Genomic DNA, 15080 nt, shown 5'->3' with positions numbered 1-15080 from the left:
CCAAAACCTAAAATGCAATAAAATAAATGGGAAAATAAAATAAAATACTAGTGTTATTATTGTGCCTAACAACTACCTCATTGTATAATCCACAGTCATGGCTCAGAGAGCAGCAGAGACATAGGGCTCCTCAACTTAGGGGATTCTTTTGTATGTCTACAACCAGCTGCCACAGAAACGAAGGTGATAGCCTGTTTCCTTACATTTCATTGAAAGTCTAGGTAATCAGCCGATAAAGAGACTATTCCTCTAATCTAGGGAATTAGAGTAGATTCTTATAAGGAAGTTCTTCAGACACCTATTAAGTGTATATAGGTTTGCCAGTATTAAGTGTGAATAGAGTTGTATTCTTATTTTGAAGATATGTTGTATGCTCAAGATAAAATTGAAAGAAGAGGGATTTGAAACCAAATGTCATTCATTTGAGCTGATAGACCTTCTATAACCAATTATACAAGTCTTATGAATGGGTAATAAGTGTTAAACATCTTTAGGGCCCTGATAATAACTAAAATAGTACCAGATGAAACAGGAAAATAGAAAATGCTAAACAGATTGTTACGTTTAGTTGAAAAAATACATACACTAGGTGCCTTGTATTTGTCAGTTTCTATCAATTACCAAGACATGGTTTCAACTTTACTAGGAAAAAGTTCACAATTAGAAGTTAATCATTTGTAAATGGATTTATTAAAATGCCACCAATAATCCCCATAATTTGATAGACATTATTTCTATAGGATAAGCTTAAACAAACGAACTGTATTATATCTGTAGAGAAAACTGGCAATACATAATTGATTAGTGTTTTATACCTCCTTTGAATGTTACATATAAGGCGACTGTTTCAGGATAATTGCTTTATTGGAAAGTTAGTTTATGAGAAAGTAAAATAAAGTAAAAAGGGACCTTGAAGACCTTGAAGGCAATGTTGTGAACTTTTGCAAAGTAGCAGCCTAAGAGAAGCATACATTTTATGGGCAGAGGCATCTTAAGAGCAATGGCTGAAACACAAATGATAAACAGTTTTAGATCTATAAATATGAATATATTTTGCAAGTTTTAAATAAATGTGCATGGTTTGTAACATGAATTTTTGCTACAACTAGAGAAAATTCCTGTAATATAAAAAATGTGTATAGTAGCATCTTAACTTTTCAGTTTAATTATTTTTGTCTCTGATTTATTAAATCCTTTATTGCCATTGCCATCATTTTTATTTCACTGTTAAAAAATAAACATTAAAATAACAGCGAAGAAAGAGCAAAACTCTTTAGAAAGTGCAGCACTGACGTACGGGAGAAAAATTTAAGGTACCCAACTAAACTTTTTCCTTCCAATAGAGCCAATAGAATAGCAGAAATGCAGAAAGCAGTTGTATGCAGGGTCAGTGTTTACAATACTCCCCAGGACAGTCCTCTAACAGAGCTAGGGTACTTTATGCTATTTCTTCAACTCTAAACAGAAGAATTGGCACTCATTCTGTTCTGTTTGGTGGTATCCCGTATCACATACAGTAATTTCTGAGTCGAATAATTTTTGACATTGAGAGTAATAGTTTAGAAATGTTTCAAAAATAACTACATTGCAAACTTACCTCTTACACTGCTTCTGCAAGGGAAATAATTTACTGCAACTTCTAACAAAATTTTATTTTCCAGTAACAGAAGTTTCTCTGAATATCTTCATTTGTGCTTGATTACATATGTATATAATCTATATAATAAATATATTATCCATATGTAATTATCTATCTATTTATCTATTGATCTACCTGCCTGTCTGCCTGTCTATCCTATCTATCTATCTATCTATCTATCTATCTATCTATCTATCTATGGTCCTTTTATCCTTTTGGATTATCCCAAAGATCCTTATCCAGAAGCATTGGCTGCATTTGAAGCTTCTCTTACTTCCAGTTGCCTTCTCAATCAATAGAGTTGGGTTAATTTAGATGACCACCATCCATCCACACTGGGAGGTGATGATGAGAAAGTTGCTGAGCAATCAGAAGGCTCCTGGCCATAGCACAGTAGGCAGAACCTCCGGAACCTGGATAGGAGTGGGAAGCATCTAGATTTCTATTTCCTCTGCCTGGTACACAAACTTTGAGGTAGAAAGAACTTAGGATATGCTACCCAGGAGTGTTCTTCCTCTCCGCATAGCCATGAGGATTTTTGCTGCCACTCTGTCCTACTTTAGCTGTACGGAAAATCATCTCACAGTGCAAATAAATCTCTTCTGCATAAGAAGGTGTAAGCACTAGATATTCCTCAGGGGTAAACTTTGAACTAGAATAAACACTAAAGAGATGAATTATGTGCTATAAGAAGATCTAGCTGACTCCAGAGGAACAAATCCCAGATTCGATGGCATTTACTCCACTTGCTTATGCTATCAAAATAGAGTATAAATTAAACCTCAAAGAGAAAGGTTTTTATTTAGAGTCAGCTAGGAACTAAATTTGCAGGATTATGAGACCTCATATCTTTCTACCTTCTCCCTAATGGGAAACAAATTGCTCCCTGACTCTTCTCTCTGGAGGAGAGCAAAGATTGTGTCTGATTGTCCTTGGAGGAAAATTGTAGAAAAAAGTCGGGACACATCTTGGCATCACACTGTATGCATACAGATTTTCGAATATCTCAAGAGTACATAACTTGAGAGAAATATCACAAATTTCAATATCGAAACATGTAAAATTGCTACAGTTTTATGAATTCACACTTCTCTTTAGTTCTCATGAAGGTATAAGAGAGATTGTGTCTTGGTTCCCATAGAACCTGTTATGGCAACCCTGAAAAGGAATTGATCTCCCAACACCAAGGTGTATCTGTCTGAAGTGGAATATGTGCTCACAATGAGGAAAGGGGAATACAGCTATAAACTACAAAGGGAAATAATGGCCATAAACAACAAAGGGAAATAATGGCCATAAACAACAGTTGCTGAGCCCTTATTAACTTTTGAAAAACAAAATTTTTCTAATAATAATTTATCATTAGTTTCTTCCACTCATGCTCTCTTGTGACAGTGTAATGAAGTATTCCAAATGCTATGTGATGTTTGAAATTACAAAAGACCAAATGCAGCAGAAAACTTACAAATCTAGTCATTTGGTAAGACAGACAAATAATTTTACAAAAATGTGAAACAATGCAACGTTTTCAGTTTATTTGGCTTTATAAAAGCTATGTTTAACACGCTACATATATTTTCACATAATGGGATTATTATTTTTAAATGAATAAAAAGCAAATGCTTTAAGGTGATGTTTTCATTTGTACTATGATAGTAACTATTAACAAGTACCCACATAAAATCTCTTCGAGTCCTTGGGGATTTTTTAAAGCATAAAGCTACCTTAAAACCAAGCAATTAAAAAGAATCACGGCAGGCTGGGCACAATGGCATATCTTTGATTTGTTTCATCATGTTTTATGGTTTTCAGTGTACAGAAATGTCATCTCCTTTGCTGAATTTCTTCCTAAATACGTTATTTTGTAAGCTATTGTTAATAGGATTATTTTCTTGATTTCTTTTTCAGATATTTTGCTGCTAGTGTATAGAAATACTACTGATTTTTGTTTGTTGATTTTGTACCCTACAACTTTACTGAATTCATTTACTAGTTCCAACAGTTGTTTGCTGAAACTTTAGGGATTTTTAAATATATAACATCATGCCATCTGCAAACAGGGACAATTTAACTCCTTCCTTTCCAACTTAAATACCTTTTATTTCTTTTTGAATAATTTGTGTGGCTAGTGCTTTTAATACTATTTTGACTAGAAGTAGAAAGTGTGGGAATCCTTGTCATTTTCTCAATATTAGAGGAAAAGCTTCCAATTTTTCCTCATTGAGTACAAGGTTATCTGTGGGTTTGTCAAACATGGCCTTTATTGGGTTGAGGTTTATTCCTGCTATTTCTAATTTGTTGAGAGGTCTTTTTTTTTAGAATCATGAATGGATACTGAATTTTGCCAAATGCTTTTTCTGCATGTATTGAAATGATTATTTGGTTTTTGTCCTTCATTCTGTATATGTTTGTTAGGTCCATTTGGTCTGGAGTACAGTTTAACATTTTCTTCTTAGATAATCTGTCCATTGCCAAAAGTGGGGCAATGGATATATATATATGTTTCTCTATTCCTCTCTCATTGTATTCCTTTTTGGTTAAGTGATTTTCCCTAATAGTATGTTTTGATTCCTTGTTTTTCACCATATATATATATATATATATATATATATATATCAGGAAATAAACCATAAAAAAGGAAAATTATGTCATAAGAGAAATTATGGTTTATATATATATATGAGAAATTCTGGCACCAAAAACCAAAATAACAAAAATGAGCAACTCTATAGAGATCTTCAACTGCACACTCCATCAGAGCATTGTTATACCTTCTTGCTGAATTAACTCCTTTATTATTATGTAATGACTTTCTTTATTCTTTCTATAGTTTTAGACTCGAAGTGTATTTTATCTGATATCAGTATAGTTGCTGTTACTCTCCTTTGCTTTTCATTTGCATGGAAAATCTTTTTTCATACCTTTACTTTCAGTCTATGTTTGTCCTTACAGGTGAGTGAGTCTCTTGCAGGCAGCATCAAGTTTTGCTTTTGATCTATTCAGCCACTCTGCCTTCTGAATGGAGAATTTAATTCATTTACATTCAAGGCTATTATTTATAAAGTAAGGACTTATTACTGTCATTTTGTTCATTGTTTTCTAGTTGTTTTATTTATACTTTGTTTCTCCAGTCCTCTCTCATTGTCTTCCTTTTTGTTTAAGTGATTTTCCCTAACAGTATGTTTTGATTCCTTGTTTTTCACTTTTTAAAGTTTCTATTATAGATTTTTGATTTGTGGTTACTATAACACTTACAAAAAGTATCTTATAGTCATAACAGTTTTTTGAAGTTGGTAACAACTTCTCTTTTGTCACAAAATCACTACATTTTAAATTTATTTATTTTTTATTTTTTGTCCCACAGATTTCTGAGAAAGCACTACATTTTTATTCTACTCCCTGCTCCCACACATTTTGAGTATTTGATGTCATCATTTACATCTTTTATGTTACATATCCCTTAACAAATTATTGTAGTAACTTTTAATAATTTATAATTTATTTTATTGATTTCTTGATGATTTTCTTGATAAATTACTTAGATCTTTAGTTTAAAGGTTAAATTATAACCTTTAAATTTTATAGGTTATAATTTAACCTTTAAACTAAAGATCTAAGTAATTAACACACCACCATTATGGTATTAGAGTATTCTGAATTAGACTTTGTACTTCTTTCACCATTAAGTTATCTCCTTTCATGTTTCATGTTACCAATTAGGGTCCTTTTCTTTTAGGTTGAAAAACTCCCTTCAGCTGTTATTGTAAGGCATGTTTAGTGGTGATAAGTTGCCTTAGCTTTTGTTTGTCTGGGAAAGTCTTTATCTCTCCCTCATTTCTGAAGGACAGCTTTGCCATTTAAGTATTCTTGGTTGGCAGTTTTTGTTTTCCTCTTTGGCACTTTCCGTAAATGTAGTGGGGAAACCCTGCAAGTGCTGTGGCAAGGGTCTGAAGCCTCAGCCTGTTCCCATATAAATATTGATTTAGAAAAGAATTAGAAATGTAGGCACATAGTTATTCCTTTATAAAATCATATATAATCTTATAGTTACTCACTTATAATTATAACGATATATATGAATCTGGAAATCATCATTCTCAACAAACTGACACAAGAACAGAAAATCAAACACCACATGTTCTCACATGTGGTGGTTCTATTTTTATTGGACTTTAGGTTCTGGGGTACATGTACAGATCATACAGGATTGTTGCATAGACAAAACACATGGCAATGTGGTTTGCTGCCTCCATCCCTCTGTCACCTACATCTGGCATTTCTCCCCATGTTATCCCTCCCTGACCTCCCCACTGCCCCCACTGTCCCTCTCTTGGTCCCCCCCCTCAATAGACCCCAGTGTGTGATGCTCCCTTCCCTGTGTCCCGGTGTTCTCATTGTTCAACACCCACCTATGAGTGAGAGCATGCGGTGTTTGTTTTTCTGTTCCTGTGTCAGTTTGCTGAGAATGATAATTTCCAGATTCATCCATGTCCCTACAAAAGACAAAAACTCATTGTTTTTTATGGTTGCATAGTATTCCATGATGTATATGTGCCACATTTTCCTAGTCCAGTGTATCATTGATGGTCATTTGGGTTGGTTCCAGTTCTTTGCTATGGTACACAGGGCTGCAGTGATCATACGTGTGCATGTGTCTTTATAATAGAACTATTTATAATCCTTTGGATATATACCCAGTAATGAGATTGCTAGGTCAAATGGTATTTCTATTTCCAGGTCCTTGAAGAATCACCACACTGTCTTCCACAATGGTTTAACTAATTTACACTTCCACCAACAGTGTAAAAGTGTTCCTATTTCTCCACATCCTCTGCAGCATCTGTTGCCTCCAGATTTTTTAATGATCGCCATTCTAACCGGCACATTTTATTTTTTAAAAGATTAGGAATTTTACTGACCAAAACCTAAACACAGTGTCTTTATGATTAAGTTAGATAAAAATGCTTTTGTAGAGAAATGCTTTGATCTTTGATTTTAGGGTGCCATCAACACCCATAACAGTACAGCTTTTGGAGGATAAGAGCCCAGGGTGGCCATTTAGGGCAGAGTAACTGGACCCCATATCAATTAAGAAATTAATACTCTTACCTGCCATGTTAAGAGTCATCCAAGACTCCTTACTATGCCTTTTGTGGGAGCCATTAGGAACCTCTGGACCCTCCAGCCCTCAGTTATGGCCGCCAGTCCTCAGTTAGGGCCATTATGGCATAAGGTGTCTTCCTCTTCCTTCACAGCTCGGGCCAATCCCTTTTCCAATGACGTTGCTGCCTACGTTGAGAACAGGGTCTGAGTGGGCTGCCCTGACTGGGATAGTTCTTCCTCCAATGTCCTGGCTTCCCACACTTGAAATAGCAACAATTACCTGCAGGTTTGCTATTAGGCTAGTTTGGTCTGTGGGTGAAATATCCCCCTGGGTAACCCTGAGGTTGCAGGGTGCTGCTTAAGTGACTGCTATCATTTAGGCTTGTTGTCTATCCCATCATTTGCCACACAGTGTTCTTTCAGCCTCTTCAGCCTTGTCCCTGTTATTGAATACCCCAAAAGCCACATCAAGCATTTGATTAATAGCATTTGATTAATTTGGAAACATAGCTTTCATTTCCTGTGATTTCTTTGATTAGTCGGTATCAAGTGATACTGGCCTTATAGAATAAGTTGAGAAATGTTCCATTTTCTTCTATTTTGAGAGATTTTTATGAAGAAATAGTATTAATTATTCTTTTTAAAAATTAAGTATAATTTGCCATTACAGCAATGTGATTGATGGCCTTATTTGATGTAAGTTTTAAAATTACCAATTCAACTTCTTTACTTATTATAAGTCTATTCAGATTATCTGTTTACTTTTGAGTGAGTTGAGTTAGACAAGCCTGGCCTAGATCTTATGGGGAGAGGGGGAGACCCTGAAGACACCTGTATGTGTCTTCTACTCTGACTCAGTATTTAGTATGTTTCTACTCCTAGCCCCTTTCTCTCTCCCTCTTCTCTCCTCTCCTGTATTCTCAGGCCCATAAAATATTAGGTCCTTTTGCCTGGGGCTCTTTCAGCAGTGAGATGATCCCTGCTTCTGTGTTGACCCACCCAACCTTTGCCCAGTGCAGCTCCACAGGGATAAATGAAACAGTGTGGGAGTTGGAACTTACTCTACGTCATTTTGCTTATGCTATCAGAGAAAATGATTAAACACTTGACTGTTGCTTTCATTTTAGCTAGTTGCTTAAGTTGGTTACTCACACACTTGAAAAATTGGATGTGTCAAACTCAGTTTCTTGACAGAAATACAACCGATATTTGAGTATGAAACTTTTATTCTGCAACTTTGTGGAATTTATTTGTTTGAGCTGATTTTTAAGAAATTCCTAAGAATTTTCTCTGCACAAGATCATTTCACCTTACACCTTTCCAATCTGGATGCCTTTTATTTCTTTTTCTCATCTAATTGCTCTGGCTAGAACTTCCATTCTAATGCCAAAGAGAAGCAGCAACAAAGGACTTCTTTGATGATGTTTCTTATAAGGAAAGCATCCCAGTCCAACAATTAACTGTAATTTTAGCTGTGGTTTTCTTATCTACCCTTTATCAGCTTGAAGAAGTTCCCTTATATTTCTCATCTGGTGTGTGTGTGTGGCAGGGACTTGGGGAGGGGGTCAGGAAAGGATTTTGGAATTGTCAAACGCCTTTAGTATATATAATGAGATGTTTTATTTTCTTTATTTTATTAACATGGTCTATTACATTGAGGTTTAAATGTTTAAACAACCTTTCATTCTTTGAATAAATCTCATTTGGTAATTATGTTTGCTACATTTGGTTTGCTGATATTTGTTGAGGATTTTTCCATCAATATTCATAAAGAAATTGGTCTATAGTTTTCATTTCCTGTGATGTCTTTGGTTTTGGTATCAAGTGATACTGGCCTCATAGAATAAGTTGGGAAATGTTCCATTTTCTTACATTTTGGGGAGATTTTTATGAAGAAATCGTATTATTTTTAAAAATTAAGTTATTATTTGCTATTACAGCAATGTGATTGACAACTTTATTTGGTGCAAGTTTTTAAATTACTAATACAACTTCTTTACTTTTTAGAAATCTATTCAGATTATTTATTTTGAGTGAGTTGGTAGATTGTATCTTTCTCGGAATTTTTCCTTTTATGTAAGTTTCTAACTGTTCACATAGAGTTGTTCACAGTGTTCTTTTATAATCCTTTCTATATCTGTAAGATTGCTAATGATGTTTTCTATATCCCTAATTTTAGCAATTTGAGTCTTTCATTTTTTTGTTGGTAAATCTAGCTAAAGTTTATCAATTTTCTTAATCTTTTCAAAGAAATACTTTTGTTTTCATTGATTTTCTTATTTTTTCATTTTTCTATTTTATTTATATGCATTCTAAACTATATTGCTTTTTGCTTGCTTTTATTTTGCTTTTCTTTCAAAATGGGAGATTTGCAATAAAATGCTGAGAAAATGATGCAAATTCCAAAGGAAAATAGCTTTTCGATGTCTTCCACTCTCCAAATAGGAGTGACTCTCAACAAGAAATTTAATCCAGAAACTGGGTTCACACTCCATAGAGTTTTCAGTGGGAAGGGTAGTGTAAAACATAATATGTTATTTTTTCACTGTAACCTTGTCCTATTTTCAGAGCTAGAATTAGAAAAATTAACATATTCATATCAAACTTCTAACTGGAAAGAAATTCTCAGTTTTTGCTTGAGCAAACCATAGGTTTAAAAGCAAAGCCCTATCCAACTAACACTCTGTCCACTCCTTTCATAGACCTCATTCTCTGCAGTGCTCTGTGGAGGGCACCCTTCACCTGAGCATTCCTCAGGCTGTAGATCAAGGGGTTCAGCACTGGGTTAAAGAGACTGTGAAACAGGGACAGCATTTTCTCCTGCTCCTCTCGTTGATTAGAGTCTGGGACCATATAGACCACCATGGCTATGCCAAAGAAGAGTCCAACCACACACAGGTGGGAGGAGCAGGTAGAGAAGGCCTTTCTGCGGCCCTCCTTTGTCTGCATCTTCAGGATGGCCCAGAGGATGTGCATGTAGGAGGCCAGCATCAGACAAAGAGGCCCGACCAAGACAAACACACAGGCAGCAAATATGACCACTTGGTTAACCCAGGTGTCAGCACAGGCCAGCTTGAGGATAGACAGAATTTCACAGAAGAGGTGGTTCACATGGAGGGGCCCACAGAAGGGCAACCTTAGAAGGAGAATTGCATGTACCAGGGACAGGGCAAGCCCACATGACCAGGACATGAAAGCCAACATCATGCACACTCTCCAGGTCATAATGATAGTGTACTGGAGAGGGTGGCAGATGGCCACATACCTATCATAGGACATCACCACCAAAATCAAGCACTCAGTAGCAGCAAAAGCCAAATACAAGAATGTCTGCAGTATGCATGAAACAAAAGAGATGGTTCTTTTCTCATTCAGCAGATTTGCCAACATCTTGGGAACATTGTTGGAAGCATAGGACATGTCGATAATCGCCAGGTGTGAGAGGAAGAAGTACATGGGGGTGTGCAGACTGGGGTCTAGAAAGATGAGTCCCAAGATCATGCCATTTGCCATCAGGCTGAAAATATATAACAGGGAGAAGATCCAGAAGAGGAGCAGTTCCCTCTCTGCACTGAGCTGGAATCCCACCAGGATGAATTCTGTGACCCATGATTGGTTGCCTCCCATTCCTTAATGGCAGTCTGTCAAGAACTGAAGTATGATAGAAAAGTAAAAAAATTTGAACTTTTGTCTGAAAATGAACCAAGATAAAGGCTGTGTCTTTGTCCCTATTAGATATGCCCCTTCAAGTTCCCAAGATTTGTTACCTGTTTCTAGAATTTAATTATGAAATAAATTTAAACTTGCAGACAGTGTCACAAATTTTGCAAAGAACTCCCACTTATTTTCATGCAGATTCAGCATGTGTTAACATTATTATTAGTCTTATTATCTTTATACAATTTTTATTTTTTGAACCATTTGAGATTGAAGTGTAGGCATAATATTTAACTTTAAATTTCTGATTTTTCTTAGTAAGAAAAAACTAATTCCCACTAGCTTGACCACAATGTAAGTATTAAAATCAGAAAATTTAATATTGCATTGACACATTTCTTTTCTCTAATATACAATATTCTCCCTCCAACCACACAAGTTCAGGACCTAATCCAAGATTATGCATTATATCTATTGTCATCTGTCTTTAGTCTCCTGCATCTATAATATTTACTCAGCCTTTTTGTGCATTTCTGAATACTGATGTTTTGAAGAGTTCTTCAGCATAATGTCCAACAATTTAAGAGTGTACAATATTCCTCAAAGTTTTTGTTCAAATCATTCACTTTCTGCAGGAAAAATAGTATTCTTCTGTGTGTATTCTAAGCAAGAATATGATGCTAATTTGGCCTATTATTGGTGTGAAGCTAACTTGGATCACTTGGTGAAGATGATGCTTCCCAGATATCTCCATTGTGTGTTTGTTATTTTTTCCTAATTAGTTTCTGGAGTACCCATTAAAGTTATTATATATGTAGTTTGTTCCTCATAACTTCACTATTTTAGTATCCATTGATTATCTTGCCTAACTCAATTATTAGTAATGGTCCAAAATGTGTTGTTCTAACTATGTAATTGCTTTTACATTTTTAGATGGCAATTTTAATATAAAAATGCTACATTCATTTATCTATTATCTATTTACCTACCTGTTATCTATCATCTATCTATCAGTATAGACTCATGGATTTTTTTAATTCAATGGGTTGTACTTCATTCTTATAATTTTTTTGGTGCCAACTTTCCTACATTTGGGCCTTCTAAGCTTGCTCCTCTTTCTTTTTAATATGTTACCATAATATTTGAGCAGTTCCTTCCTTCTGATATGACCAGATGTTTCAGCTCCCTTTGTATATTCCCCACTTCAATCACAAAACAGCCATTGCCTCCAAAAGCGATAACACTTTTAATAAAGAATTATATTTATAAGCCAATATTTATATTTACCTAGGTTTTATTGGATTTTAATAATTTATATTTTTATCATGATCGTTTGTATTTATCATGAGGACAGCATGAATTTCTGGTATTCTCCATCAAAAACAAGAGCATACGATTTGAGAAAGTATACAAATTGTGACAGGGAATAATACTTTCTCAAGGTTACTTCTGAAAATAATAGAACTTAACTGACTTCCTTTATAGTGTCATTAGCATTATAGAAAATGGTTTTGATATTTATTATTTTATTTTTGGTGAAAAACACGTTTGTAATTCTATTACCTTATTAATCAACAGGTTTGTATTATTTTCTTGCTTTTATTCTTATTTAGAAAATTATAAAATCTTGAACATTTTAGATTTCGTGTGGTCCCTTGTGGAAGCAATGGGATATGTACTTTGTATGAGATTTTGATTGCAAGTTTTAAAATCTTAGAAAAACATGAAACTCCAGTTAAAGGACTAAAGAGATGACATCTTGAAACATGCAAACAAAAGTGATCATTTTTAATAATTGTGCAGTTATACGTTTTTGCTGTTTATCTATTTCATATAGATCAGCATTATAAAAATTGTGTGAAAAATACTGTTTGTTTAACTAGCTCTATCATATATCATGAACCATTTTCCATGTCAAAATAATTCTCTGCAACATACTTTGAACAGCTATTATTTAATACAAATATTCTAATTTACTTAATGTATTATCTCATTAGATTGTGTGCTATATAATGCTTCAGTAATTAAATTATATATGTATATGTTTGTATTTGTTGTCTTTTTCATGAGATTTTAATAGTAAATTCCGAGACTTAGAAGTGCTCAGTCAAGTCAATCAATTTATGTATGTATATATCTCTCTACTCATCTAAAAATCAAACAAGCAAAAATCTCAAATCTATTAAGGCTTGTTACTGTAAGATGCCACCTAGTGGAAGAAGATGTCTAATTTAGTAATCATGATGCTAGAATCTCAAATTAACCTTCTGTTACTCCCCAGGTTCCATATGGTCCCATTCGAAAGAACCATCTTAACATTGTACTTCAGATTTCCCACCTAGACAGCTTTTTACAAATATTATTAAGGACAAGAAACACAGATTTCTCATGTTTGATCTAATCTAGTGTTTCCTTCTCAATTTCAGCTTCTGCCTTAGAGGAAGTCCTGCTTCGTAAGTGAATGACATTGAGAATCAGTTAATCCTTCATGTACTTTAAATATAGGATAATGCCTTTACTCATACAGAAAATATAAGCTAAACAATAATTTAAAATAATCAATACCATAACACTTAAAAATGTTTTATAAATATAATTTCACTTTACCACACTTGGCTAATGGCAAGGTTTTACGAAGCAGGCACATTCCCAGTTAAAAGTTAAATCTCTTAAGATGATGGATATAATTTCAGTCTATACTTATTATTGACTTCATTTTTTATTGCATAAGAATGTAAAATGGATTCAGTAATTAAAACTTGAGAATCTTGACTATGCTCTTGGAAGATCCGAGGCATAAGTAAATGTAAATTCTCAGGCATGCCTGCATTTAAGTTGGAAAAGTTGTATCAGTCTCAAAAATACTATTGTCATTACTATGCTTATCTACTAGCCTCATCATATATGTTTGAAGGGGAGTTGTAGTGGAATCATAGCCTCTTCTTGGACAGATTTTCTTGCATGTTTACAATCAGTTACTATTAAAAGAAAGGAGAGAGCCTGCTTCATCTTATCTAGGCCCCACCGAAAGTCTACTTGACAGAGGGCCTATAAAGACAGTCTTTTCTATTCTAGCAAATTAGAGTCATGAGGGTAGGTTCTTTAGGCACCTATTAAAGGTATAGACTTGGTCAATTATAACTCTTTATAACAGTTAAAAGAATTATGTCCTCACTATGATGATATTAACAAATCTCAAGGTAAAAATCATAGAGGAAGAGGGATTGATACCAAATGTCATTTATTTGAATGGAGATACCCCTTCACCCAATAATGAATGGTAATGTATCTTATACTTCTTTATGTCTATTATAATATTACACAAGCAATATAATATTATAAGAGACATAAAGAAGTATAAGATTTTTATACTTATTTTATAAATATAAGTATAATTATAGATAAAAGTAGACACCCAGAAAATGTTTATTACTTAAATGAACAACATTTTTAGTTAGTTATACATTTAGTCATTTATATGTATATTAAATGTACTCCATAAACTATACACATATAATATATAGGATATAGTAAATATACATAATATAAATTTTTATCTCTTAGCCAAGACATGATTTATATATTTTTTAAAAAATTACAGTTAAAATTTGATTATTTGAAAATTTAAAATAATTAAAAACAGTGTTTGTAAAGGATATATTCGATTTGGCATAATGAGAGGGACTATATTTTGTCTGTAGATAAAATGGCCATACCTAAACATACTGTATATGTGGTAGACTGATGATGACCCCAAAAAGATATATCCCTATCCTAATCCTCAGCACCTGTAAATATTGCCTTATTTTGAAAGCGGGTCTTTGCAGATGCGATTAATCTAGGAATCTTAAAATAATCCGTAATTTTGTGAAGGAGCCCTAATTCCAAAAACAACATTTCTTATGCAATAAAGGCAGAAGGAGATTTGAAACGAATTGCTGAAGAGGCAAGGCGATGTGAAGACAGGGCAGACAGAGATGTGGCCAGACACTGAGGAATCCTGATCATCCCCAGAAGCTGGAAGAAGGATGAACATATTCTCCTTTAGGATTCCCAAAGAAAGCAAAATTTTACTAGATTCCAGAACTGTGAAAGAATTAATTTCTATTGTTTTATTCAACCACATTTGTGGTAATTTGTTACACAAGCAGTAAAAAACAACTATAGCATCATACACTTACTTTGAATCAATGCTTGAGGACAATTTCACAGTAATGGATTTTTGAAGCAAGTGCTTCATATGGAGGTGAAATCACCTGAGAGGTAGGCTTGAAGATACACATCTCAGCATTGTGAACTTTTGCAAACTAAGCCAAAGACGGATCAGTCACATGGCAGTGTTTCTTTGAGATCAATAACTCAAACAGAAAGGCAAAATCAAAAATTCTTAAATTTCTGTTAAGTACGTGATTTTGAAGAGGGTCTATATAAATATGCAATAAATTATTTTGTTACAATGAGATGTATTCCTATAGTATGACAAGTGGGGGATAGTAAAATCATATTGCAAAATCTTTCTTAAACAGAATTGAACATAATACTCTGTGTCTGAAACATTTAATTTCTGAATATAAAGGATAACAATATTGTTGAAGATAACTCAATCTATTATTACCCAGTAAAAATATTTGTTTCTTGATATGTTAGTCTGGTGACTTTTTCTGGATTCATCAATCTTTTT

The 15080-nt window shown here is 34.0% G+C and overlaps 1 protein-coding gene across 1 annotated transcript; it reads right to left on the bottom strand.

The window, feature by feature from the left end:
- Nucleotides 1-9038: 9038 nt before the first annotated feature.
- On the bottom strand, nt 9039-13824 carry LOC116527924 (olfactory receptor 2A2-like). Its single transcript, XM_032245142.1, has one exon. The coding sequence runs from the start codon at nt 10367-10369 to the stop codon at nt 9410-9412; it is 960 nt and encodes a 319-aa protein (XP_032101033.1). The 5' UTR covers nt 10370-13824; the 3' UTR covers nt 9039-9409.
- Nucleotides 13825-15080: the final 1256 nt, after the last annotated feature.

This window comes from Sapajus apella, unplaced genomic scaffold (genome assembly GCF_009761245.1).
Source record: "Sapajus apella isolate SASKATOON/1434 unplaced genomic scaffold, GSC_monkey_1.0 scaffold56, whole genome shotgun sequence".
Taxonomy (NCBI): Eukaryota; Metazoa; Chordata; class Mammalia; order Primates; family Cebidae; genus Sapajus; species Sapajus apella.
The sequence above is the reverse complement of the archived record's forward strand: the minus strand, read 5'-3'. Positions and strand labels throughout refer to the sequence as shown.

What these genes read in the sequence shown, in the direction of transcription:
- LOC116527924 (XM_032245142.1), bottom strand. Translation starts at nt 10,369, where the DNA reads ATGGGAGGCAACCAATCATGGGTCACAGAATTCATCCTGGTGGGATTC.